Source organism: Peromyscus leucopus, chromosome 12 (genome assembly GCF_004664715.2).
Source record: "Peromyscus leucopus breed LL Stock chromosome 12, UCI_PerLeu_2.1, whole genome shotgun sequence".
NCBI lineage: Eukaryota > Metazoa > Chordata > Mammalia > Rodentia > Cricetidae > Peromyscus > Peromyscus leucopus.
Window position 1 is genome coordinate 64574971 of NC_051073.1, and position 27712 is coordinate 64602682.

At 39.4% G+C, this 27712-nt stretch overlaps 1 protein-coding gene across 1 annotated transcript; it reads left to right on the forward strand.

Moving 5' to 3' along the window:
• On the forward strand, positions 1–27712 carry Ppp1r2 (protein phosphatase 1 regulatory inhibitor subunit 2). The gene is made up of 6 exons (XM_028894091.1): positions 1–424; positions 11014–11121; positions 14557–14634; positions 15207–15301; positions 22130–22300; positions 25942–27712. The coding sequence occupies exons 1-6, from the start codon at positions 303–305 to the stop codon at positions 25986–25988; spliced, it is 621 nt and encodes a 206-aa protein (XP_028749924.1). The 5' UTR covers positions 1–302; the 3' UTR covers positions 25989–27712.

Here is a 27712-nt window from a genome sequence, read left to right on the forward strand (position 1 = left end):
CGAGCTGGGCTTGGGCGTCCGCGTCGCTCCCGCGCTGGGGCCACTCGTCCGGCCTCCTCCGCGGGCCGCGGTCTGCTGTGCCGGCGGCTGAGGGCCGCCCGCCGCGCGGCGTCGGCTGTGGCGTTTGCGGGCATTGTGTCGTGACGGTGACGCCCGGTAGTGGTTTCCGCGACAGCGGGTGCGGCTGCTTTAGCCCGGCCTGGGCTCCGCGGCCGCCTGGAGGGTCTCTGCAGCGCCCACCCCTTCTCCTCCAGGACCCCACGCCAGCAGCGACCCTGAGCCAACAGCCGGAGCGACCGGCAATGGCGGCCTCGACGGCCTCGCACCGGCCCATCAAGGGAATCCTGAAGAACAAGACCTCTGCGGCTTCCCCGGTGGTGGCCTCGGCCGAACAGCCCCGCCGGACCGTCGAAGAGGAGCTGAGGTGAGTGAGAGCCGGGGAGGCCGGCGGACGGACGGGCGGGCGGCTGCCGGGAGCCGGCCTCGGCCCTGCCCCTCCGGCCGCGGGGTCGGGGCAGGGTCGGGGGGGGGGGGCGGGCAGCCGGCCGAGGCTCGGGCGGCGGAGGTGGCGTCTGTCGTGTTTTTATTTGTTAAGTACAGGTGCGCGTTGTAAACCTGGCTTTTGAACTTGGTGGCCCTGGGGACACTAAAGAAGCAAATTGAAGTTTCAAAGCGTTAGCTCTTAAGCTTTTATGATTCGGTGCCCTAAGCCCGAGGTAGCTAAAATTCTGCGGCAGAAGAGTTACTTTCTTGACCCTAAATTTCAGTCTAGGGAGGCTAATGAGATCAAAACAAAATTAAAAAAAAAAACAAAAACATAAACACAAACCCCACTAAGCATCTTCCCGCATTCGACTTGCCAGTTCCTGGTTTATAATCTCCGCACTAAGTGAAACCAAAAATTTAAAAGTCACTGGTGTAGATTTAATGGAAAGTTATTACTGCGAAGTATTTTTTGTACCTGAAGTTAGAGTTTTGGTGCTTTCTAGTTTTGGGTCCAGTCCGGCGTATCTAAAACTCTGAACTGTTTCAGAGAGAAGCAACGTAGGATGTTGACGGAGAGCATTGTGTGTAATAGTAAATACCTGGAAACCACCCAAGGTCCATTAGTGAGAACTGGTGAAATATTAATTATGGTACATTTGTATAATGGAACAATATACCAGCCTGAAAAGAGGTGTTTTGGCTACAGAGGAAACTACCCAGGGTTCAGTGCTCAATGAAAATACTGTTACAGTACAGTGTCTAGGTATAAGGATACCTCAGGGTCAGACGGTAAGGGGACTTGGATAGTATGTTACTAAAAATGTAAGTAAGAACTCTTGCATTCGGAAATAAAGCTTTAGAAAAGTTACTGAAATTTGTAGTAGTAGCGTCCTAAAATGAGGATGCTGATGAAATCTTAAGACTATTAGAACTAGGGCATTCCTATAATAAGGATCTAATTTAGAATCCTAAGAGTGAATAGCTGGGAACAGATTTAGGGAAGTTCTGTTTAGGATTGTGGCCTGCAGAAACTAGAAAGGGCCTCGGCCTTGCCCTGCAACCCCAAACTTCTTTTGGTTTGACTCTTAGCTTTCTTTCACGTGCAACTCCCAACCTCTGCTTGGAGTAAGCTGCTTTAACGGGATTTGACAGTGATTGTAGGTCATTGGAGAAACAGAATGCCCGAAACATAACAATAGCAAGAAGATCAAGATGTTTAAAAATAGCTACAGAGGGCACTTCCACAGCTTGAATATTAAGCAGGAGGGATGGGGTTCTCCTTGACTTTCATATTATCCAGGTGAGCTTTTTTCCAACTACCAAGTATCTTTTTTTTTCTGCCCGCTTGACTTCCATGCATTCTTAAATGTGATGTACTGTAATCTAGAGCACCATGCTATAGGTTAGCCTCCCCTGACTCCCATGGTTGCCCGGGATGGATTTACATTCAGATACCCCCCCCCCCAATTCCACTAAATGAGGCTGATTCCATTAGATAAATTGCTTCTTCTGAAAGAGTTCCTGGCAAGGCAGGTCCACTTAAAAAGGATTTATAAGCTAGTTGATTGCCTTGACTGTAGTTGTAGCCGTATCTTCAGCAGGCGCTACCAAACTCTAATTCACTGAAGTTTATGATACATGGTTCCAGCTGGTAAAAGATAAGCCTTTTACAGTGGGACCAAGTCCTGTGCTCAATGCATGAATTGGCTGTTTGAAACAGAACTTATGCAGGGACACTGGCTTAGTCGGAGAAGGGACTGGACCTCCTGACTGAGTCTACAAGTTGATCACAGTCTCGGGGAGGACTTGTCCTGGAGGAGGTGGGAATGGAGGGGCTGGGGTAAGGGAGGGCGGGAGGGGGAGAATAGGGGAACCCATGGCTGATATGTAGAACTGAATGTATTGTAAAATAAAAAATATATATCACAAAAAAAAAAAAAAAAAAAAGATAAGCCTTTTAATAATCACTGTTGGAAGATTGTAAAGCAAAAAAAATTCATAGAACTGTGTTGTCATAATTCATGTAAGCAATAGTAATAGTGTCTCTTAATAGAAATAATATTGTAATTTGAAACAAACTTTTTATGTTTATGCTTAATTTAGTTAAAATCAATACCCCCAGTCTGATATTTAAAAAGAATTAAAACAAGTGGCTCTTGCAATTGTGATATACTTAGAATCCAGAAACATAAAGGTAGCATATCAGTCTAATTGGAAATGTTAGAGCAGTGTGTAACACAGATGGCCATCATATTAATGTGGAAACAGCCAGAGATCTAAGTTGATTGCTGTTACTCTAGTAATTTTAATTGTCCCACAGATGCTAAGCATTGTTGTAAGCATTGAGTCTTTGATCCTAAGGAAAATAAGGGATTATGTTCTCTCAAGCCTCTGGTCATAAATTGTCATCATCTGATCATTACTTAACCTTGTTTTGTGTGTTTCTACTTAAAGACACCTTATTTAATATGTAGTGTTTATTAGCTTTGAATTCATGGCCAGTAGCACTCAAGCCCAGATGAAGTTTATCCATTGTAAGTGACAGCATGGCCTTCTTGCACTTAGGGACACTGGGCAACACTTCACATTCGGGAGCCACTCACCAGCAGAAACAGTGAAGTTCATAGTACTAGGTAGACCACAAAATGCATACTTGTGGCTAGGATGTAGCTCAGTGGTAGAGTGTGCCTCACATATGTAAGACTCTAGGTTTGATCCCCAACATGGAAAGAGAAGGGAAAAGAAGATACACACTTGTATGTATGTGTATGTATGCATGTGATGTACATGTATCCAAAGGTCAGTGAAACTCATCCTTTTGTACAGGGAGTTCAGAAATGTATGTTAGTAATTAGAAAAAGCAAAGAACACTTACAGAATGAGAGCTGAGAGCAGCAAGCAAAGCCTTTCCATATTTGGCCACAGCTGGCAACATGTTCTGTGGACAGTTCAATTTTTTCCTCTTCTGCCGATGTCTGTGAGCATCCGGGAAACCACCTTCAGTATTGTTCAGATTATATAGAGAGGGGTTCCAGTAAGGAAATTCCCAATTAGAGAGCCTGCAAGTAAGAGGGAAGCCTGCCTTTTGACATGCTTGTGTCATGTAAAATGTAATTGCTTCATCAGTATCCCTCTCACCTGCCCCCAGTTACTGAAGGATATTATTTTATATAGCAGTTAATTACTGAGAGCATAATTCATACTCACACGCATACTATTATAATTCTTAAAGTGAATATAGGGATTGAGGAAGATGGCTTAGTGGGTAAAGCATTTGCTGTGCCTGTGTGAGGACTGACTTTGAATCCCCAGAACCCATTGTAAGAGCAGACAGGAGAGCATGCCATCTGTAATTCCGGTGCTTGTGTAGGGAGATGGGGAGCAGAGGAAGGAGGACCCTGGAGTCCCTAGAAGCTTGAGCTTCAGCCAGCCTGGCATACTCTGGGAAAAAAGGGTGCCATCTCAAACAAGGAAGGCCAGGACTGACACCCTGGTTGTCCTCTGACCTTCACACACACACCACCCGTACTCAGCAAGTACAAAGTTTTGTTAAAAGGACAATGTATAAGTAAAGTGAGGTTTGTAAATTTTACATTGGGATTTCAGAAATTTGGTAAATTCAACTTTTTTTTTTTTTTCCGAGACAGGGTTTCTCTTGTGTAGCTTTGCGCCTTTCCTGGAACTCACTTGGTAGCTCAGGCTGGCCTCGAACTCACAGAGATCTGCCTGCCTCTGCCTCCCGAGTGCTGGGATTAAAGGCGTGCACCACCACCGCCCGGCCTTTTTTTTTTTTATTTTATTTTATTTTATTTTATTTTATTTATTTATTTATTTAGGTAAATTCAACTTTTAAAATAGTCTTTAGTGTTTTGATTGTTTTTTTTTTTTTCAGTTCTTTTCAAGACTGATCAAATCATTATTTGGAAATTTGTTTTTAAATGATTTATTGCATTGTTTTTAAAATAAGATCTCACTATATAAACCCTTGGAATTGCAGTTCTCCTGCCTTAACCCCCAGAGATATAGGATAACAGGTACACACCAACATATCTGACAGGTGTTTTTATTTTCTAGTTCTAATTGAATTAATAACTTATTTGCTGTGAGTGGTGACATTTGTCAAGTATTAGTTAATTAAAAATGGATACACTCCACAGTTCTACATATTTAGGCAAGTTAAGTACAAGCACATTGCAACATGGTACCACACTGCTCAACTGTTTCAAAAGCCGCTGTCCTCTCCTATGATTGTGGAGTTCCCATAGTTGTTTCAGGATACTTCGAATGTAGTGCACATCTTACAAAGGCCTAACCTAACATCTAGAGCAAATGTATGCAGTTCATTGAAAACATTGCCCCACTGAGTCTAAGAAACTTTCACCAGAAAAAGAAAAAAAATCCCTGTGATTATAAGATGCTATTCATTGTAAGGTGTATTTTTCAGATATGAGTGAAAGTGTTCGTTTACAGTTATTAAAAGTGTGTTAAATGTTACTATATCCTGTCTTAGGGAGAAATTGTCGTTTTATGCCTAATCTGAATCCTGTCTGCTACTATTCATTGATTTTATTAATTCTGACTATCAATGAATTATACATTTTATCTGTACATTAGTATAAGTCTTAGATTAGTTAAAATACTGAGCCCAGGACCTTAGTCCTGTCTTGTTACAGAAATGTAGAATCTGATTTTTATGCCCTTTGGGTTCTTTTACATAGTCTGCTTCAGAGTTTTGCTAGCCAGCTCAATCCAGACTCTATTGTAGATCTGGTAAATTCAACTTTTCAAAATAATGCTTGAGGGAGGGATAATGACCAACATACATAATCTCAGCACTTGGTGGGGGCCATGAGGAATGAGAGTTCAGGGTCATCCTTAGCTACATATCCATTCAAGGCCAGTCTAGGCTTTGTGAACCCCCTACTCCCCAAGGTACTGGAATTCCATTGCTATAAGTTAAGATACAATTATGTTCTGACATTGTCTTTCTGTCTATTCAGGTATGTGGAGTGTTAAAAGTCAAAGCTAATTAAAATTAAAAGGTTGTTTCCTAAAAGTTACCTTTTATTTGCTTCTGCTTGCTTTATTGTTAAGTCCTAGTATAATTTCAGTTATGATAACAGGCTTCAAAATCTTAAATCTTTTCTAAAAATACCACCAACAAAATCAAACAAACAAAAACCTGTTTATTAAAATTTGAAATTAAGGTTTAATACTATGAAGCAAAACTGGCTTGCCACTCTGAGCAGAGGCAAAAGTATCAAAGAAGCCAGCAGAAACAACAAGTAGTTGTGGGAGGCCTTTGAGATGGCAACATTGGAACCAACAAAGGAAACAAGTGGCTTTAAGAACAGGACAAGATTTAAACAGTCTGCAAACTGGTCACCCAAGGGGAAGGGCACGGAAACCAGCAAGTTTAGCTACCACAGCAGATCTGCCATGTCCTGGTACCCCAGTTTTTATCTGGAATTTCTGACAGAAAGTGTCCTATAGTTGAGGTGATATTTTAACTGAATCCAGGTTTGTTCCTTGGTTTTTATATTCTGCCACTAACATTAATTCCACTGAAACCTTAGTAATGCTAATTTCCGTGCCCATTGTCTCTATTGACAGTTTCTTCTCTTCATTTGCTTTCTACCTAAGAATTCTTAGCAATTTTGAGCTTGTTTTACAGTCTTAATTTTAGTGTGCCCACCCCTCCTTTAATTTCAAGATAGACTTTCTTGGATTTGAATTTGAGCATTTCTAAAGATTTTTTTTCCTCCTAATTTTGTACTGAGGAAATGAAGGTTAGTACAGCCTTAAATATATAAGACTTTCAATTCCATTTACAAGAGAACATGGTAAATGGAGACAGACAAGAAAAAGTTGGGATTCAGATTTGTTATAAATGTAGGTCAGGTAAATTCAACTTTCACGTGTCATGTGCTTTTGTTAATCTGAAGAACTTGGAGTTGCTGTACAAAGGATGTAAACAGTTCATACAAGTAAAGTAAGCATTTGTGTTAGATAATAAGTGATAAGTACAAAACAGCTTTTAAATACTACTTTTTTTGTTTGTTTCGCTTTTTCGAGACAGGGTTTCTCTAGTTTTGGTGCCTGTCCTGGAACTCACTCTGTAGACCAGGCTGGCCTCAAATTCACAGAGATCTGCCTGACTCTGCCTCCTGAGTGCAGGGATTAAAGGGGTGCTCCATCACTGCCTGGCTAAACACTACTTTATACTCAGTAAGTTAGAAAAGTACAAATACCCAGTCTCAGAAATGTTTTGGTAATGATTGGTGACATTATAAATGGTCGGGTTTTTTTTATTTGTTGGTTGGTTTTAGGGTTTTTTTTTTTTTGGCAGCGGGGCAGAGTGGGGGGGGGAGGAGGATTGTTTTGTTTTGTTTTGAGACAGGGTTTCTCTGTGTAGCTTTGGCTCTCCTGGAACTCTCTTTGTAAACCAGGTTGGCCTTAAACTCAGATCCACCTGCCACTGCCTCCCAAGTGCTGGGATTAAAAGGCATATGCTGCCACCACCTGACATAAGTGATCTTAAAAAAAAAATTTTTTTTTAAACTTTTTAGATGCCAAATACAGTGGCCCATACTTAGAATTGTGACTATTTAGAAGGCTGACATAGGAGGGTCACTTGAATCTGTCAGTTTAAGACTAATGTGAATAGCACAGTAAGAACCCATCTAAAAGCCAGGGTGGTGGTGGCACACACATTTAATCCCAGCACTCGAAGGCGGATCTCTGTGAGTTCGAGGCCAGCCTGGGCTACAGAGCGAGATCCAGGACAGGCTCCAAAGCTTGTCTACAAAAACAAAACAAACAAACAAAAAGAACCCATCTAAAGAGAAAAAGACTATTTTAGCAAATTATCCTAAAATCATCAGCAAGTAGAATGTATGAAAATATATCTGTTTTTGTCTGTTGTAAATAAGAAAGTGTTAGATTACATCTAAATACCTAACAGCTAGCTTACATCAAATATTACTCAGTTATTAAAGGCAAAAAAATTAGCTTATTATTATAACACTATATATAGTTTAAATATATTAGTATATATGTGTTTTAAAAATATATTATACTAATTTGTATTTATATATTATTTAATATATAGAATGAGAAGAAAAATGCAAAAATCCAAATTATTAATGGCTTAGGGTACTGGGATTATACTTACTAATTTTATTCTAAAACTTAAGAAATGTAATTTCCTCTTATATTCTATATTTTTCTTTATATCATCCTACAAAACAAATTTACAGGGTGTTGGTATCTCTTCCCTCAGATTAGATACACCCTTTAAACGCCAAATATCCATCTAAATTGTATCTTTTTTTTTTTTTTTTTTTGGTTTTTCGAGACAGGGTTTCTCTGTGTAGCTTTGCTCCTTTCCTGGAGCTCACTTGGTAGCCCAGGCTGGCCTCGAACTCACAGAGATCCGCCTGGCTCTGCCTCCCGAGTGCTGGGATTAAAGGCGTGCGCCACCAACGCCCAGCCTAAATTGTATCTTTCTTTAAAAAAAAAAATGTGTGAGAGTATTTGTGTTTGTGAGAGAGAGAGTGTGTGTGTGTGAGAGACTGTGCATACCCACGCTTGAGCATGCATGTGCAAATATCACAGTTTCCAGGAGCTCATTCTTGCCTTCCACCTTTCTGAAGTACACGGTCAGTTACTCTTGCTTCTACAGGCTCATTTAGGAAATTCTCCTGTCTACATCTCTTGTCTAACGTAATGCTGGGATTACAGATACCTGCCTCTGTCTCTTTTTACATAGGTTCCGGCATTGAATTCATGTAGCTAGGCTCAAGAGGGCTAGTGTTTTTACCTACTGAACCATTTCCTTGCCTCCTCCTTTCTCTTTCTACCCATGTGGGATGACGTTATATTTAGTTCAGCAGTGTTAATGTCATTTAGGAATACCTTGTTTTGTTTTGAGATTAGAAAGCACCCAGCTAAATTGTTAATGTTTTTTTAAAAATACTTTTTAAATATATTTAATCATAATTCACATCCAGAAAACTGTATTAAATGTAAACTTAGAGCTTAAGAAAGTACTGTACAGCCAGGCGGTGGTGGCGTACGCCTTTAATCCCAGCACTTGGGAGGCAGGTGGATCTTGTGAGTTCAAGGCCAGCCTGGTCTACAGAGTGAGATCCAGGAAAGGCGCAAAGCTACACAGAGAAACCCTGTCTCGAAAAAACAAAACAAACAAAAAAAAGAAAGTACTGTACATACCAGCAGTAATCACAACGCAAGCTTTTGATCCCAGCGCTCAGGAGTCAGAATCAGACAGATCTTGTGAGTTTGAGGCCAGCCTGGTCCACAGAGCTAGTTCCAGGACAGCTCCCATGAAAAGGACACAGTAGTGTGTGTCTATTTTCATGGTGTTGAGGTGTAAGTGGGATGGATTCCTTGAGCTTGCTCTTCAAGCGTAAATCAATTATTTTTCATTATTAGTAATCAGGAGCTGCTCAATTGTTTTTTGTCTTAAATTTTTATAATTAAATTTATATTAGATTTATTTTTGTTTTTCAAGTGTATGGATGTTTTGCCTGAATATTTATCTGTGCCACGTGTATGCCTGATGTCTTTGGAGGTCAGAAGAGGGGTTGAATCCCCTGAAACTGGAGTTATAGTTGAGCTACCATGCTAGGAATAGAACCTGGACCCTCTGGAAGAGCAGGAAGTCATCTCTCCAGTCCCTCTGTGTAGCAGGCTTTGTTGGACTGCCAACCACCTCCCAAATAAGACACGGAGACTTATTATCAATTATGAATGCTCAGCCTTATCTTAGGCTTGTCCCACTAGCTCTTTTAACTTAATTTAACCTGTTTCTCTTCATCTACATTTTGCCTCAGGGTTTTTTTTTTTTTTAACCTTTCCTTCTGTATGTCCTACTGTTTTCTTGCTTCCTCTGAGACTGGCTAACTGGCCCGGGGCATCTCTTTTTCTCCCTCCTCCTCTCTCTCCTGAGCCTAGATTCCTCTTTCTACTTATTCTCTCTGCCCTCCAGCCCTGCCTATCCCTCTACTGCCTAGCCATTGGCTGTACAGCTTTTTATTAGACTGATGAGGTGCCTTAGGCAGGCAAGGTGAAACAAGTGCAATACATCTTTACAGAATTATCAAATACAGCATAAACAAATTTAACACACCTGTACATAGTTAAAGTAATATTCCACAACTCTGTCTTAATTCTTTAAAAGTATGTTTCTTTTCACTCTGAGCTTCCTTGGAATGTGTCCATGAACAGACTGGATTATTTACTTCCTAAGCAAATAATATTTAATGATTTTTAAACAAATTTGTAGGTGGTAGATCTATTTAGCAAAATAAAATTTCTGGAAATGCAGGTTTACCTAGAAATAGAAAGCCAGCGTAATTGCTTCCAAAGTATTTGTTCTTGAACTGGAGATGGCTCAGAGTGAAAGCAGTGGCCATGCAACCCTGACAGCCTGAGTTTCCCAAGTTTCGCCCCTTAAGCCCACATAAAAGATGGAAGGGGGAGGACTGGCTTCTTCAGCTTGTCTTCTGACCCCTCACTTTGCCCCCCCCCCATTACATATGCACACAGTAATAATGATACAGTTCTTTCTGTTGTTGTTTTCAAGACAGGGTTTCTCTGTGTAGCTCTTGCTGTCCTGGAAATCACTCTGTAGACCAGGCTGGCCTCGAACTCAGAAGATCCTCCTGCCTCTGCCTCTGCCTCCCGAGTGCTGGGATTAAACATGTGTGCCAGATACTCAGCTCCAGCCAAATATTTTTGAAAATTGAGTCCTGTTATAGGACAAGAGTGGATGAAACTGAGCACGAACACAATTGACACTTCCTTTCTAAACTCATTCTCTGCTATCTTGTTTTTAGAATTCTCAACCAAAGATTTTAGATTTTAAAATCATAAACATTATTTTTATTTTCTGTGTGTGTTTGCTTCCATGTATGTGTACTGCATGCATGCCCTTGGAGGTTTTCTTTGTTAAAAATTTTAGCCAGGGAGTAGTGCATGCCTTTAATCTCTGCACTTGGGAGGCAGAGGCAGGTAGATCTCTGTGAGTTGGAGGCCAGCCTGGTCTACAGAGCGAGATCCAGGACAGGCTCCAAAGCTACACAGAGAAACCCTGTCTTGAAAAACAAAACAAAAAAAAAAAAAAAAAGAAAAAGAAAAAAATTTTATAGCAGGGTATAGTGTCATAAGTCTCTTATTCCAGCAGAGGCAGACAGCTGTCTGTGAGTTGAAGGCCAAGCTGCTATACATAGCAAGTTCCAGGTTAGCCACTCCTACATAATGAGACCTTGTATCCAAACGCACATACACTCATGTGTATATATGTGTGGTGTATGTATATAAGCACTTAACTACTCAGATAGGACAGTGAGGAGGCTTTTATTTCAGTTGTTACTTTTTATTTCTGTAGGCCAGTTAAAGACTAAGTATGCCATAGTATAATAGTATTTAGAGTGCCTGATATAAATTATGAAACTTTATTTTTAATATGGACACTAAATGCTTCTTTCTCCTTTTTAATTTCAGTAAAAAGTCCCAGAAGTGGGATGAAATGAACATCCTGGCAACATATCATCCAGCTGACAAAGACTATGGTTTGATGAAAATAGATGAGCCAAACACTCCTTACCACAAGTAATGTGACATAGACATCCTTTCTTTCCTGCTTGTTTCCGTTTGCCTTGATACAATTTCTACATAACAGAAACTGTAAATCTGTTTCAGTTGTTGCCAGAGTGCTAGCTAATGGTCTGCCTGAATACATTTTTGTTAATAATGTGTAACTGTACACTGTTGTTGTAGTAATGAATATTATTGCACCTGGATGGTGGTTGGATGCTAACACACACACATTAGTGAGTGTTGTCTTCTCTTTTCATTATTGTTACTTATGTGGCCCTGGAGCTGGAGAGGTGGTGTGAGCGACTTGCTATGAGTGAGTACTGAGACTTAATCTCAGGTCCCTGGTGAGCAGCAAATGCTTTTGACTGCTGACCCATTTCTCCCTCCAGCACCAAAGTTTGTCCTCTTTGAAAGGAAGATGAGATTGGAGGGTTTTTTGCTCCCCAAGTAGAAATCAGAGGTTTTCTTTGCAAACAAGGGAAAACTATATGGAAGACAGATAGTTTTGTATAAGTCTCAGAATTTTTATTTTTTATTTATTTTGAGATATCATACATTATATTTCAGGCTGGCCTGGAATTTACCATATATCTCAAGCTGGCATTGAAGTCAGAGTAGTCCTCCTGCATCAGCCTCTTGAATGCTGAGATTACAGGGGGTGAACCACCAGGTCCAGTTAGAATTTTAAAATATAATTGTAAAGTGATATTGTATAGCAGTATCCAAAAAGAGACAAAAATAATGCAATAATAAGCATTATGAGGCAATACAGATTCTAAATAAGTAGGACATTTAATTAAGATTATGGCTTAATCTGTATTGTAAAATAAAGATTTCCAGGAATAAGATATTTTATCAAAGTAAAACCACATAAATCTCTAAGTTGTGTGCTTTTATTCTAACTGTATTGATAGAGTTTCATGTAACCTAGGCTAGCTTCGAACTTGCTATGTAGCTGAGGAAGATTTTGATTTTCTAGTTCTCCTGCCTGCATCCATAGTAGTGGAATTACAGGACTATGCCCAGTTTATGTGTTACCATGGATTAAACTCAGGACTTCGTGAATGTCAGATAAGAGTTACATCAACAACAACAAAAAATGTTATCTTTTAAATTAACAGGACTTAGGGAGATAGTGTGAAGCTAACAAAAACAGTACGAATACACATAAAAATGTTATATTAAAGTCTGTGACAGAAAGAAGCAGTGAAACAGAAGATACAGATAATAAAACTAAATAGTAATGAGATTTGAGGAAAGGAGAATATGGAAGTTTGTGCCCCTTCTCCTCTTAATTACAGGGTATACTTTAAATTATATCTCAAACCCTTTATCAAACCAGACTCCAATGTCAGGATTTTCTTCCTTCTCAATCAAGCTAATAGCCACCCCTCACTTTTGTTTTAGAGGATAATTGTCCTAAACTCAGATCAGACATAACTTGGGGGGTGGGAATAGGGGAGTTGTTTTTTGTTTTTGTTTTTGTTTCCTGTTTCCGGGTAACATTTAAAATGTGATAAATGTGAATGGTAGACGTTTGATGTTGCATTTCATTTTGTTTGTCCTCCCCCATATATCCTTTTGTCGAGCTGCAGAAAGGTAGCTTGGTCACTAACAGGCTTGGTGTGCATAGAGTGCTTAGTTAGCTTGATCAGTTCAGCACTCCGTGTTACCGCTACTTCCATGAGATTGGTTTTTTGTTTTTTGTTTTTTGTTTTTTTTGGTTTTTCAAGACAGGGTTTCTCTGTGTAGCTTTGCTCCTTTCCTGGAACTCACTTGGTAGCCCAGGCTGGCCTCGAACTCACAGAGATCCGCCTGCCTCTGCCACCCGAGTGCTGGGATTAAAGGCGTGCGCCACCACCACCCGGCTGAGATTGGTTTTTATCTTAGATATGCACAATTCATTTGTAACCTAGAATTTTCTGTTGAACATTGCTATATGTCAACAAAGTATATTTCTTTATCCTACTCTACTTAAATCCTAAATGTTCATGGGTTTATTTTACATTTCCTTGGATAAATATATAAACCAGCAGGTTTTTATTAATTAGATCTTTAGAGTCTGTATAAGTTTGCTTTCTCGTTGCTGTGACCAAGTACCTGGCAGAAAAAAACTTGAGAGGAAGGATTTCCATATCTCTTGATTCATGGTTTCAAAGAGTCATAGTGTCTGTCCATGGTTGCTTGACCCCATGCACTCTGGCTAGAACATCACAGAGCGAATGTGTGGTAGAGAATTTTAAAAACGTTACTGTGTTTTTTGAGAATTCCATATAATGTATTTCGATCATATTCTCCCCCCCTCCTTAATTTCTTTCAGATCCTCCCACTTCCCTACTCACCAACTTCATGTTCTTTCTTTAAAAAAAAAAAAAAGAACAATGACATCCAGTGACCTTTTTCCTCAACTAGGTCCTACCTCCTGCCTTGCACAAATTTCTAATAATGCCATCCTGAATCTTTCAAGGGATTAATCTGTCATTTGATCAGAGCCTTCATGATCTGATATTCTCTGGGAATGTAATCACAAACATACCTAGAGCTGTGCTTTACTAATTCCCTGGGCATTTTGTTTTGTTTTGTTTTGTTTTCTCCCTTAGATTCGTTCATATATCAGCTATTCAGTGAGACAGTTGAAGGAATAGGAACAAGCGACACATGAGCCCACTAAAAATCTCAGAGTAGAAGCTCGTGTGCACTGGGCACTCTTGATTCTGTCACACTGTACAAGAGGGATTAATCCTGCTCTGGAAGCTCTTTGGGAGGTTTTCCACAAAGGAGAGGCCACTTGACTCTGTTTCTATGCATTTCTTAATCCAGTGAAGTAGGCAGTCAGAATTAACCACCAACAGGATCTGTTTATTTTTCCTAGTCTTACGTCTGTGTAGACCAATTCGTCCTTAATGGTGAGATATAAACACAAATTCTAAAATGAGCTCAGCATTTTCAGTGCCTAATGGTAATTCCAGTAATCACAAATTTAAGACCAGCTGGGCTACACAGCAAGAATGTTCCCTCTCAAAATACTAAAACAACAAGTGGATTATTTTGCATTATTTGTCCATTGGCCTCATTGGATAGAAAAATTGACATTTTTTTTTAGGGTGTTTTTTTCCCCCCAGATAATTTGAGTCTTCAGTATTTTATGGTTGCTTTGTTCTTTTCTTGTTAAGCTTACTTTATCATTTTTTATTCCTGAGGATTGAACTAGGGCCTTATACCTGTCTGGCAAAGACTACCACTGAGTTATATTCCCAGCCCAGTGCTGTCTCTAACTACATGTATTGAGTAGAAACTATTTTAAAGGTAACAACAAACTTCTAAACAAGTTATTATTTTAATTAAATAAAATTATGTTTTCAATCTTGGTTTTCTAGCTATACAGTTTTATTTTATGTATCAGTTTTAATAATGTGCTTATTAATAGAAACATGCTTGTCATCCTAGTATGATAGGTGATGATGAAGATGCCTTTAGCGATTCAGAAGGCAACGAAGTTATGACTCCAGATATCTTAGCTAAGAAGTAAGTACTAAAGCATTTCCTAGAGGGAGTTTTAATTGTGCTAAGTCAAAGACATTTGTTGTGTCCTGCTTGTACATTTGTAAATGAAAGGTTAAACTTACCTATGTTTGGGGGTTTACTTGACATTGAACCCAGGGCTAAGTGTTAAATACTTGCGGAGTAAGATTCCTGGCCCCTAACTAGATTTTTATAGCAATTATTACAGTCTTGTTTCTTAATTAATACCAATCTAAGCAGGAGGTGGCAAGGTTAGAATGCCTGAACCAGGGGATACTTCCGTCTGTTTTTCTCTCGTGGTGATGTTTTTAAACACCCTGACACCCACGTGGTAAAGATGTGAGACAGGCAAAAAGAAGTCCCTGTTGTGCACTGATTTCTAGCAGCCACTCTGCTGTCCTTGTTGCTTTCCCGTCTCTACATCCATCCTACATTCTCTTGTTTTCTTCATCACTTACAGCTAGAATATTTGTTGATTATCTTGGGTTAATTTCATGACTCAAGTTGAATGAGACGTTTAAATAGTACAAGAACGACACAGTTACTAATTTCTTCTCTTCATAAATATTGTGTAGATTAGCTGCTGCTGAAGGCTCGGAGCCAAAGTATCGGACTCGGGAACAGGATAGCAGTGAAGAGGAAGATATTGACCTCTCACCTGAAGAGCGAGGTAGGTTATTCCTTCAGCTGCCTTCAGCATGGTGCTAATAATTTTATTTATTTATTTATTTTATTTTGTTTTTTAAGACACAGTTTCTCAGTGTAGCCTTGACTGTCCTGGAACTCACTCTGTAGACCAGGCTGGCTTCAAATTCACAGAGATCCACCTGCCTCTGCCTCCTGAGTGCTGGGATTAAAGGTGTGTGCCACCACTGCTCAGCAAAGCTGATAAGTTTTGTTAAAATAAACCTGTTCGAAAGATTGGAAGATAACTTTCATATTTGGGAAGTGGTGGGCAGGGAATAGAAAGCAATAGAAAAAGAATCTGTAATTCAGATTCTATATATGTGAGTTTTTCATATAATAGTTTTCCCCCCTGATTAGAAGAAGTTGGAAGAAATACTACAATTTTTCCAATACTTGCAAAAATTCTTTTCTTTGTATTTTTTTAGTGCCCAATAAAAAGAAGATATTTACTAACTACTTATGAAACTAATGCTTTTAGCGTCATTGAGTATTTGAATGATCTTCAGGTGGATAGATTGCCTTGTTGTTTGTGCCTTTTCTGTTTTAAGATAGTAATGCAGGGCTGGGGATGTAGTTCAGTTGGGAGAGTGCTTAACTAGCGTGCACAGAGTCCTGAGTTTGAGCCCCGGCATCAAATAAACTGTGTTGTCTGTAATCACAATACTAGAGAGGTAAAGGCAGGAAGATATAAATAAATAAATAAATAAATAAATAAATAAATAAATAAATAAATAAATAAATAAATAAATAAATAAATAAATAAATGACAGTGAAATTGATGCAGAAAACCAAGATGATAAACTATAGAATGAAAATCTGTATAGGTCTCGTGAAGCAGAGTAGTGATGTCTTAGAAGAGAAGCTGGAGAAGCCCTCATTGCAGAATGGAAGAGGTTCTTGTGCTCCAGACAGAACATGCCTAGTTAAGGCATTACTGCCTTTGTGTGTTTCTGTTTGCATGGAACACTGGTCAGATAAGAATATGTTTTACTTTGCTGTTTTTTATACTTTTTGAGCCATGTGAATGTATCATCCTTTCAAGATAAAATTGGGCTGGAGAGATGGCTCAGTGTTAAGAGTGTGTACTGCTTTTCCAGGGGACCCGAGTTCAGATCTCAGCACCCATGTCAGATGGGTTACAACTGCTGTTAACTACAGCCTTGGGCATACAAATCCAATTTAAAAAATAAATCTTTTTAGTTTTTCAAGACAGGATTTCTCTGTATAGCTCTGGCTGTCCTGGAACTCACTTTGTAGACCAGGCTGGCCTCAGACTCAGAGATCCTCCTGCCTGTTAACTAGGATTAAAGGTGTGTGCCACCAACACCTAGCTAAAATATAAATATTTAAAATAATATAAAATACCTAGTTGGCCATTGGTGCCTGCAGGTTCAACACCTGCAGATTTAACCAATGATTCAGAAACATTTGAGGGAAGAAAAATGAGCCCATATTGAACAAGGATAGACATGTCTTTCTTGTCATTATTCCCTAACAATATAGCACAGCAACTGTTTACATAGCATTTAACCTAGAATGACTGAACATAGAAAGTATGTGTGAAGGTTATATGCAAATATTATACCATTGTACAGGAAGCACTTGAACATCCATAGATTCTGGTGTCCTTCGGTGTCCAGGATCCAATCCTTCAGGTACTGAGGAACAACTTATACCCATTCTTTCTTTTTGGGGGGGTTGCGGGGCTTCAAGACAGGATTTTTCACCCTGACTGTCCTGGAACTCTCTGTAGACCAGGCTGGTCTGTCGTGCCACCATCGCCCTGTGTGTCCTGTTCTCTTAGAAAAGAAAATAATCCAAAGCTGGAGCTGTGGTTCGCTGGTCGAGCTCTTGGGCAGCACCAGTGAAGCCTGTTTGGTGGACTCTCAGCATTAACGCGAATCTGACAGTAAATAGCACCATGGGCCCTAGAAGAGATTTCAAATACAAATTCTTTCTAGGTTTTTCCATATTATTCTCCCAAAACTTTTATCTATTAAGGATGAGGGTTCTATTAACCTACATTTATCAGTCTCATTAAGAGTAATTATCCATCAGTTTGTAATTCCATGAGTCAACCTGCAGGGGCTACCATTTGACCTATTGATATAATTTTATTAAGTGATTTCCTACTGGTGGAATTACTAAATTATAGATGTTTTTCACTGTAAATAATTACATGTCTGAAAAATACTTTGAATTTATAGATCTTTTTGTTTGTTTTTTGAGACAAGGTCTTACCCAGTAGCGTAGTCTGGCCTTGAACTTACAGTAATCCTCTGCCTGGGCCTCTCCAGTACTGGGCTTGTAGCTGATAATAAACACTACTTTTTACACACATATTTGCTATTCTATGTGTATGTGTGGGCACTTGAGCCAGCACATGAGAATGTCAGAAGACAGCTCTCCATCCTGTGGGATCTGGGGCTTGAATTCAGGTCATTAGGCTTGGCAGCAAGCACCTTCACCTGCTGAGCCATTTAACCAGCCCAGATAGTCTTTTTTATTGTTGTTGTTGTTGTTGTTTTGAAGACAGGATCTCACTAGGTAGCCCTGGCTGTCCTAGATCTCGCTCTTTAGACCAGGCTGGCCTCAAACTCATCGAGATCTGCCTGCCTCTGCCTCCTGAGTGCTGGGATCAAAGTGCACCACTACACTTGACTAGCCCCAGATATTCTTAAGATAAATAAATCTAATGTATAACACAGTAATTCAGATTATTAGCTATGGAGTCTGAGAAATACAATTTTATGCTCCAAGTCTGATACTTGTTTAAGTTGCCTAATTTCCCAGAGCCTCTAGTTCTTATTTCCTAAATTGGGAAATATTAAAAAAAATTTTTTTTTTTTAGTTGTGTGTTTGGCAGTATATGCCTATGGTACTAGAGACTCAAGAGGCTAGGGCATGATGATCTATTGAGCCCTCAAGTTCAGGACCAACTTGGGAAATTTAGTAAGACACCCCCCCCTTCCCCATCTCAAACAAACAAACTTTAAGTTGTTGGTGATTCTTAAATGAAATGAAGTATTTAATGGACTTAACACTGGTCGTTTTATATTCTAATTGGTCAGTAAATAATAACTCTTAATAACGTGAAACTACACAAGATAGTCATAAAAGTAGATATAAAAACATAATAGCCTTGTTGAGTTCATATAGTTCATAAGACCTAAATATGCTTTTATTTTTTGTATTATATTGCTTTGCCTTGTAGAACTGCAAAACTAATATTAATAATCAAATGAGAATTAAGGGATTCAGTCCCCAGTACTGCATAAACTGGCCATGGTGGCATAGGCCTGTAATGCCCAGCTGTAGGGAGGTAGAGGAAAGAGGATCAGAAGCTCAAGGTCATCTTTGCTTCCTCGTGTATTTGAGGCCAGCCTGTCAAATAAAGAAAAAAAATAAATAAAGGATTGAGATCACTTATGTTAGCTTTCTGTGAAGTGAGATTTTATAGATTGTGTGTGCATATGGGTGTCTGGGGAGAACGTCACTCTTCAGGAGCTGACCACCTCATTTTTTGAGAGGATTTCTTACTGGGACTGGGACTGGGACTCACTAATTAGGCTGAGCCATATGACCAGATTCTGCCTATCATAGCCACCCAGAACTAGGATTACGAATGTGCAACACCATGCCTAGTTTATTTGGGTGCTGGGGGTCAGCTCCTGCTTCTTTGGTGAACATTTTGCCTATTCACGTGACTTCTCAGTTCCTATTTTACAGAGGCTTTTGTTTGTTTTTAATGTGTTTTGCCTATATTTGTGTATGTGCACCATGTAGAAGGCGTTGGATCCACTGGAAATGGATTACAGACAGTTGTGAACCACCGTGTGAGCTCTGCAAGAATAGTAAAAACCAAGATATCCCTCCAGCCCTGTACAGATTTTTAAATTATATAACTTAGAATAACAAATTTATTTGACTGTATACAGTTCACAAATAAAAATACTACAATATCAACGCCTAGGAATAGCAACCTAGGAATTAAACCTGTAAGCATTATGGAAGCTGAGAGTGGTGGTGAACCTTTAATTCACAGTACTAGGGATAGTCCCAACACTTGGGAGGCAGAAGCAGACTGATTACTATAAGTTCAAGGCCATGCTGGTCCAAATAGAGTTCTAGGCCTGCTAGGGCCACATAATGAGAGACTTTGTCTCAAAAAAACCAGGCCAAGCAAAATAGCACTATGAAACGTTCTCTTACTGGTCACTCGCTGTTAAGACTGTTTGCCTGATATACTTGAGCCCAGAAGTCAATCCCCAGTACTACTACAGAGGTGGGGGAGGACAATTTTATTTTTAGTGTGAATATGAAAAAGTAGGCTACTCATATTCTCTGGATGGTCTGAGAACCGTTTCAGGCATTTAAACGTATTACCAGTGCCTACTTAGTATGTATGTACATAAAATTACAGAAGTAAAAATATCACAACACATTACTTGCCTTGAATGTTTGATGATCATTATAACTTACATATTTCATCTTTTTAAATATTTTGTGTCTTATAAAGAGTAATGCATTTGTAAAACAGATTTATATTGAGAAAATAATAATAGAATACACAAAAAACTATATAAATTATATCATAAAAAAGTTGACAAAATAGTGAGAAATCAGAAGCCTTTGGCTTAGAGTAGATAATTATATCTCACTGCCTTGAAACTAAATTTTTCCAAAGTTGAAATGATCACCGAGTCTGTCCTGGATAAACTTGGATATATGATCATGTTAACAACACAGGAAGTGTAGAAACAAACTCACCTTAAATGGGATTCACCTTGCAAAATATATTTTAAAGTCTAGCTAAAAAATGTTAGTAATCTCTGGGTGTCTTGCTTTGTTTTAGTGTGGTCTGAGGATTAAATTAATGAATACTAGGCAAGAAACCTTGCCACCTCTGTCTCCCATTTTTGAATGATAAAATTGGAGGTAATTTTCTTTTAAAATTTCTGAGTATGAGCTGGGTGGTGGTGGCGCACACCTTTAATCCCAGCACTCAGGAGGCAGAGGCAGGTGGATCTTTGTAAGTTCGAGGCCAGCCTGGTCTACAGAGTGAGATCCAAAAAAGGCGCAAAGCTACACAGAGAAATCCTGTCTCGAAAACAAAAAAATTAAAAAAAAAATAAAAATTTTGAGTATGTATTACTTTGATGAGTAAAGGTGTGGGTGAGTATTAGCTTTGTCTTCACATCATCTGGATACTTAGAGATGTCTAACTGTTCTGGTAAATAAATGCCTGCATACCTAACCTTAGAAAGCAGAGATAGGACCGATGGGCCTATGGTTTCCAGATCAGTCTGAGCAATGTGGAGATGACCCCCATCTCAAAAGTGGTTTGTTGGTTTGGGGTTTTTTTGGGTGGTGGTGGTGGTGGTGGTGGTTGTTGTTGTCTTTGAGATAGGGTTTCTTTATGTAGCCCTGGCTGTCCTGAAACTCTGTAGATCAAACTAGCCTTGAACTCAGATCTGTCTGCCTCTGCCTCCCGAGTCCTGGGATTAAAGGTGTTATGCCACCACCAGCTGGCTCAGAAGTATTTTATAAATAGAGAAAAAGAAATAATGATCTGACAAGATCTTGGTAATAACACTTGGGAGGAATTGGATCATAAGAATTTTGAATATTCTTATTCTGGTGATAGCTGTGCCATTTTGAGATTAAAGTCATTGTTAAAGCAAGGATGATGGAATTTTAAGTCTTTTCATTAACAGTTTTATTAATTCATTTTAAAGTTACTTTTACGTGTATGAGTATTTGCCTGCATTTTATATGTGTACTACATGTATGTCTAGTGCCCAAAGAGGCCAGGAGAGGGCACTGGCTCCCCTGGAACTGTGAAGTTACTGATGGTGTGAGCGCACGTGGTGGGTGCTGGGGACTGAACCTGTCCTCTGTAAGAGGGAGCAAATGCTTCTAACCATGGAGTCATCTCTCCAGCCCCTTTAGCTATTTTTTATATTTGTGTTTCAGTGTATATGTATGCATATGCGTGCTATAAGATGTTTGACTTTTTATATGGGTGCTTTAGTTCAAATCTTATTTCATTTTTTTCTTCATGAACAGTTCAGTGAAATTCTGTTAGTAAAATGTGGCAGTTGAGTTGAATTGCCACTAATTATGTTTCTAAAGTCATAGGAGTTTTTTTAAACAGATAAGGACTTGTAAAAGGATTTTTTGCTTAGTGAAAGTAGAAGTCATAATCAGGTGTGGTGTGTGCCTGTTTTGTTTGTATTGGTTTGTTTACACAATTTTGCTTCGTCTGTGCTCAAGTGTGTGCTTGCTCAAGTGGAGGGAGGGCAAAGGACAACCTGCAGGAGATGGTCTTTCCCTTTGCCATGTGGACCAGATGTGCTGCTGTCTTTCCAGCCCTGGTGTAGGCCTATAATAATAGCATTTGGGAGGCCGAAGAATTAGGAGATGTAGGGCATCCTGGGCTACATAGAGAAACCTTGGGGTTTGTGCATTCTTTGTACTTAGGATTATAGTTTACCTTTTGCCTCCCATTCACCTATTGCTACAGAATTTCCTTATGTCTTTAAATTTTCTTCACAGAATTTCTAATGACTTTTCCATTCCTATTCATCAATTGAGGTGTATATTTGAATCATAAAGTAAATATTTTAGACTTTGTGGGCTGTATAGTCTTATTACAAACTACCTAACTCTGCCATTGAGCACACAATTTAAGTGAATACAACTTAAGTTATATTGGGTCTTGCAATAAGACCCATTGACACAATAGGTCTGGACTCGTCCCAAAGTCGAGACCTTCTAAGCTCACAGTGCACTTTTAAATCTTTTCTAGAAAAGAAACGACAGTTTGAAATGAAAAGAAAGCTTCACTACAACGAAGGACTGAATATTAAATTAGCTAGACAGTTAATTTCAAAAGACCTGCATGATGATGAGGACGAAGATGAAGAAATGTCAGAGACTGCAGATGGAGACAGCATGACTATTGAAGAGCCAAATCAAGGTCAGACGCCTTAAAAGTGTCACTCTCGCTGGAACTGTGCTTCTCTGGGCCTAAGAGAGTGGGCTTCCTTTGTCGAAACTTCTGGAAAATTCTTCAGAACGTTTTGCTGATTTACTTTATTGTGTCAGTGTTTCTACAATTTCAATCCTTGGATCAATTTCAAAATAAATTTTATGCATAAAATTAATTTGATAAAACCATATATTATATTTTTTTCTTATTTACTTGGCTTTAAGTAAGGATATTTTGCTTGACTGAAGTCATGTTTAGTTTAACAAGAAAAAAATCTCAATTAAAGCTTAAAACTTCTTACCTGTTTTTGTTGTTTCACGGTGTTGAAAATTGAATCCAGAGTCTCACACATACTTTTAGAACTCATTTAAAGAAAGCAGTTTTTGTTTTGTTTTGTTTTCTGTTGAGTGCTGTTTATGGGTGTTTTAGGTGGGTTTTGGAGTTTTGCTTTGGGTGAGATGGTCTTGTCCTGTGACACAGGCTGGCCTTGAAATCACAGCAGTCTTCCTGTCTCAGTCCCCAAGGCCTGGATGACAAACACTAACCCCCATGCCTTGCTCAGAAACCCTGTTTTGATAGAAAAGATTGTTTTGACATTCCTCCAGGTATAAAAAGTGTGTCATCTTTGCAGTGTTGGTATTGATTTACGACATTGACTAGGTTTTTTGTTATCTGTTTTGTTTTTTTTTTTTTTTAATTTCCTTTTTTCCCCTTAAGTTTAAATTGAGATAGAGCCAAGAGCTGTGAAGCCCACAAGAACTCCACTCCACCTCCCTTGGCCCCCAAGCACTGGGTCCAGGTGTCCACCATCACATCCAACTTTTCCTTTTTTCTCTCTTTTTCTTAAGTCTTAGACTACTTTCTGCAGCCTAGCAATTAACAGTCATAGGAAATATATTTTATTTCATTTGTCTTTGAGGTATAGGATGAAACCCAGGGTCTTGTATAAATCTACCGCTGAAGGTATCCCCAGGCCCTAGTTATCATCAACTATGATTCTGTTTGACAAAGATGAGTCAGCTATGGTAGTGCACGTGTGTCATCCAGCACTACTGCCGGCTCCAGGATTGCTGAGAGGTCAGGCCAGCCTGGGTTATTGAGCATAGCTGGTCTTAGAAGTGCAGTGACCGTTCTATCCATTTACTGAAGCTGTGTGTGTATTCACTTCCTTTTCTTCGTGCTGAGAAAGAAGCTGGTGAGGTTTTGTGGCAAACTAGGAGTAATTCTGTGATAAGAGATGGTAAGTCATTGTCTGGTTATAGTGTCAGCAATACAGTACTTAACTTGAACAAACTTTATCCTAGTAACTTAAATTTTTCTATTATCTATTTTCAATTGATCAAACATAGGGGCTGGGGTGTACTTCAGTGGTAGAGCACTCACAAACTTTATATGATGTTTCCTAATTGCCATGAAGTCTTTGTTTCCTGCCCATTCTATAACTACTCTGGTAACTTCTCATCAGCTTCATTCAGACATTCACTTTTGCTGTCAGCTCTCAGTGTGTGGTAACAAGTTAGGAATGCTCCTCCTTTGCTGCTGAAATCCTACCCAACTCAACACAATAAAGACAAGTCAGTCTCTCTCTCTCTCTCTCCTTCTCCCTCCTTCCCTTCCCCTCTCTCCATAGCTTTTTTTTCTTCAGAAATATTTTTAATTTATTCTTTGAGAATTTTACACGTATTTTGGTCACATCAGCTCCCTAAGTCTTCTAACTCCTCCCAGACTACCTCCAGCCACATCCCCTCCCAACTTCATGTCCTCTCAACTCACTGAACCCAGTTAGTGTTGCCTCCGTGTGCATAAGTGTAGGGTCATCTCTTGGAACATGGACTTGTGAGAGCCCACATCTCTGAAGAAAGCTGACTCCCCCAGCAGCCATCAACTGCCAGTTACTCCTCTGTTGGGGTGGGGGGTCTTGTGACCCTCCTGCATCCACACTGGAATGTTGACTGGCTTGATGTTGCGCAGGCATCTGCAGCTGCTCGAGTGCCTGAGTCTGAAGGCCCTGTCAAGTCCAGAAGAGACTATTCACAGCAGTCCTCCCCAGCCTTTAGTTCTGGCCAGTCGTCTTCTGTGTTCCCTGAGCCTTGAGGAGGCAACAAGATGTCCCTTTTAGGGCCAAGCACTCCGTGGTCACTTACTCTCTGTATTGAACAGTTGGGAGTCTCTGTATTAAGCACTCTCTCCTACATAAGGAGGCTTCTCTGACGAGGGTTGAGGGCTGCACTAACCTGTCTAATGGCTCTTGAGAATTAACTGCCCTTGTTTATCTCTGCTTAGAAGACCTAAACTTCATAGACTATATATGTAAATTATTTTCCTAGGAAAGTATACCAGAATGTAAAATTTTGTGTTGGTACCTGAGTTTTCTGAAGTAGTAACTAAAGTACCCTCACATAGGAGTGTAACTTCATGGCATCGTAGAAGTACACAAGGATGGGGAAAACTGGAGTAAGGTTCAGTGAGACAAGGTTCTTCTCCTCTTTGGCTCTTAACACTTCTTTTTTTTTTTTTTAAAGATTTATTTATTTATCTTATATATATAGGAGAGGGTGCCAGATCTCATTAAGATGGTTGTGAGCCACCATGTGGTTGCTGGGTATTGAACTCAGGACCTCTGGAAGAACAGCCAGTGCTCTTAACCACTGAGCCATCTCTCCAGCCCCCTCTTAACACTTCTTAACCAACCGTTAGAGCCTCCATGGTCTGTAAAACGTACTCTATTTTAAACGTGGGCAGTTGCCTTCATCTTCTGCTCCCTTCTTCTTTCCCCTCTTCTTCCTTTTTTCTTTATCCCTCCATTTATTTGTTTCCATAAAGAGAGAACTGTGTAGACTCTGAAGTTACTATTTTCTAGTTATCAGGTTATGTGAATTTTTTTAGTATCAGGTAGTTAGTTGGAGCTATAAAACTTAACTTTCTTCCTACGATTACATACCAGTATCTATTCTGAAGTCTATTTGTCCTGCCTCCACATATATTCCTACTTTTATAATATTTAATGATATGTTTAGACTCTTCCAAATCAGTCTCATTTAGCCTACATGAAACACACCTTACTGAGCTGTTAAAGTTTTTATATTTGCGCCAGGCGTTGGCAGTGGTGGTGCACCCCTTTAATCCCAGCACTCGGGAGGCAGAGCCAGGCGGATCTCTGTAAGATCCAGGACAGGAACCAAAACTACACGGAGAAACCCTGTCTCGAACAACAAAAATAAAAATAAATTTTTTATACTTGTTTATTACCCATGCCAGGGGAAGAGTTTCAAATTGGGTAGTTAATATCAGAGTTTGTCATAGTTTTTCTTTGCTTTGATTACAAACCTGAGGAAGCAACCTAAGAGGATTTCAAGGAGGGGCTCACAGTCTGAGTTTTCAGTGCATGTGACCAGACTGTCCCCATGGGCCTCTGGTGAGGCAGAGCACATCACAGTGACCAGGAGCAAGGCGGGCCAGAGCACAGTGTAACTACTGGGATAATGTCCTGCTCCTCTAGCTTAAGCTCGGCCTCTTTTCTAGTACCTCTCAAAGTAGACTCGATCCTTCAGCACATGAGCCTGTAGACAGTTCATATTCAAACCATAATAGCAAATTATACTGATTTTTTTCTCCTTTTATCTTTGCAGGATCTACCACAAGTGACCATCTGCAAAACAAATCACAAAGTTCATAAAAGAAATGTGTTCAGCAACGCAGTCAGTCGTTGTCCAATACAAACCTTGTTACTATACTACACTGCTTCTTGTTCTCTACAATTCGTGACTTATGTACCAAAATACACACCAGTTACATATTGCCAAGAATTAAGTGATAACCATAGAGACTGATTAGACGGAAAATGCCTAATTAATGCATATATTCTTGTGCCTCATACTTCACCAGAAATACAGTGTAATGTCATTAGTCCAAAACTGCTTTACTTTTGTAAGAACACTGGTTAATTTGTATATGATATTATATAGCTTTTTATGCTTTAGAGATTAAATAATGTCACTGGGGGAAACTAATTTATTTTTGTCACTTCTAGATGAAGGTACCTCTTATAAAATGTTTGAAGGTTAGTTTGATGTTTTTTCTTCTTTCAATCAAAAGCCTATTGGAACAGTGGGATATATTGGTAGATAAATATTTAGGCAGAAAGATATTTTTTGACATTTATCTTTAGCTTGTTTTGGCTAGTTGAGAAGGAGTCTTAAGAGTTACTGTTCATTTTCTGATTGAGACCTTTAAAATTCCTGTTGATTTTCTTTGTTCTCAAAAGGGATGAACTTCTTTTCATCCAAACTGGTTTCCCCCACTCCCAACCTCACTCAAATAAATGACCAGGTTCAAGTTGCACTGACATCTGCTCTGCTGGTTTGGGTGCTGGGCAGACTTCAGATGAGGTTTTTATACCGTGTGCTATCCTAGCCGTCCCTTTATTTATGGACCTGTCTTACCCTGCTCTTGTTCCCTGCGCCCTTCCGCCTGTGCACAGACAGTTGTAAAGATTGTATTCTGGGGTGGCAAAGGCTGTTGGGCGTGAGAAACTCCTCTCTCACACAGCCTTGTGAGAAGGCTGCAGTGACGAAGTCCCACTTTGACCCCTGCTAGTTCTAAACATGAAGGAATAGGTGAAGTAGCCATGCCACGGCAGGAAGGACAGCTGAGCAGCCTGGTCTCTCTGTACCTCTCTGACAGCTTGGTCAGGAAATTGCTAATATTAGTTCATTTGACTTTAGACCTTAGAAAACAATTAACTGAGGCTCTTTTGCACGATGAAAGAATTATATGTAATCAGAATTTGATTGTTCCTGAATGTACAGACAGAATTATGCCTGAACATTTTTAAATTTAAAGGTTCTGAGGAGTCCCTGCTTCAAGGGACTACGATAATGCACACTGACAGATGAACTTGGTTCCTCTAACATGGTAGAAATTATTTGGATTTTTTTCCCCTGAAAGGAAAAGTGTAGTTCCTGTGTGTCTTGGTTTAGTGATGATTTCCTTTGTAGTCATTTATTTGTATCGCAAGTTTTTGGTAGCACCAAATGAATCTGTTGTATGACAGACTTTTAAAATAACTTCTGTATATTATATATATGAAATGGCTTTTATTGAACAGCTATCTTCCACTTTAAATTTATGGAACTATCATGATGTCAAAATAAAAAAGTGGGAAGAGTCTTTGCTGTTAGAAGAATATGCTTATTTGGAATGTCTTTTTTCTTTTTTTAATGGGATCGAACGAGAGTAGCTCTGAAATGTTAGTACAGTATTCTGACCTAACATTTTAGCTAGTGAACTACTGATGTACATACTAAGAAATGTATACCTCTTCTTTGTAAATTAAGCCTGTTTGTGGGGTGTGGAAATTCAGTCTGTATATATGTATGTGAATATGTTCATGTACCCAGA

Coding starts and splice junctions, on each gene's coding strand:
- Ppp1r2 (XM_028894091.1), top strand. CDS start 303: ATGGCGGCCTCGACGGCCTCGCACCGGCCCATCAAGGGAATCCTGAAG. Junction 14,635..15,206: donor CCAGATATCTTAGCTAAGAA/GTAAGTACTAAA, acceptor AATATTGTGTAG/ATTAGCTGCTGCTGAAGGCT. Junction 15,302..22,129: donor CCTCTCACCTGAAGAGCGAG/GTAGGTTATTCC, acceptor AATCTTTTCTAG/AAAAGAAACGACAGTTTGAA.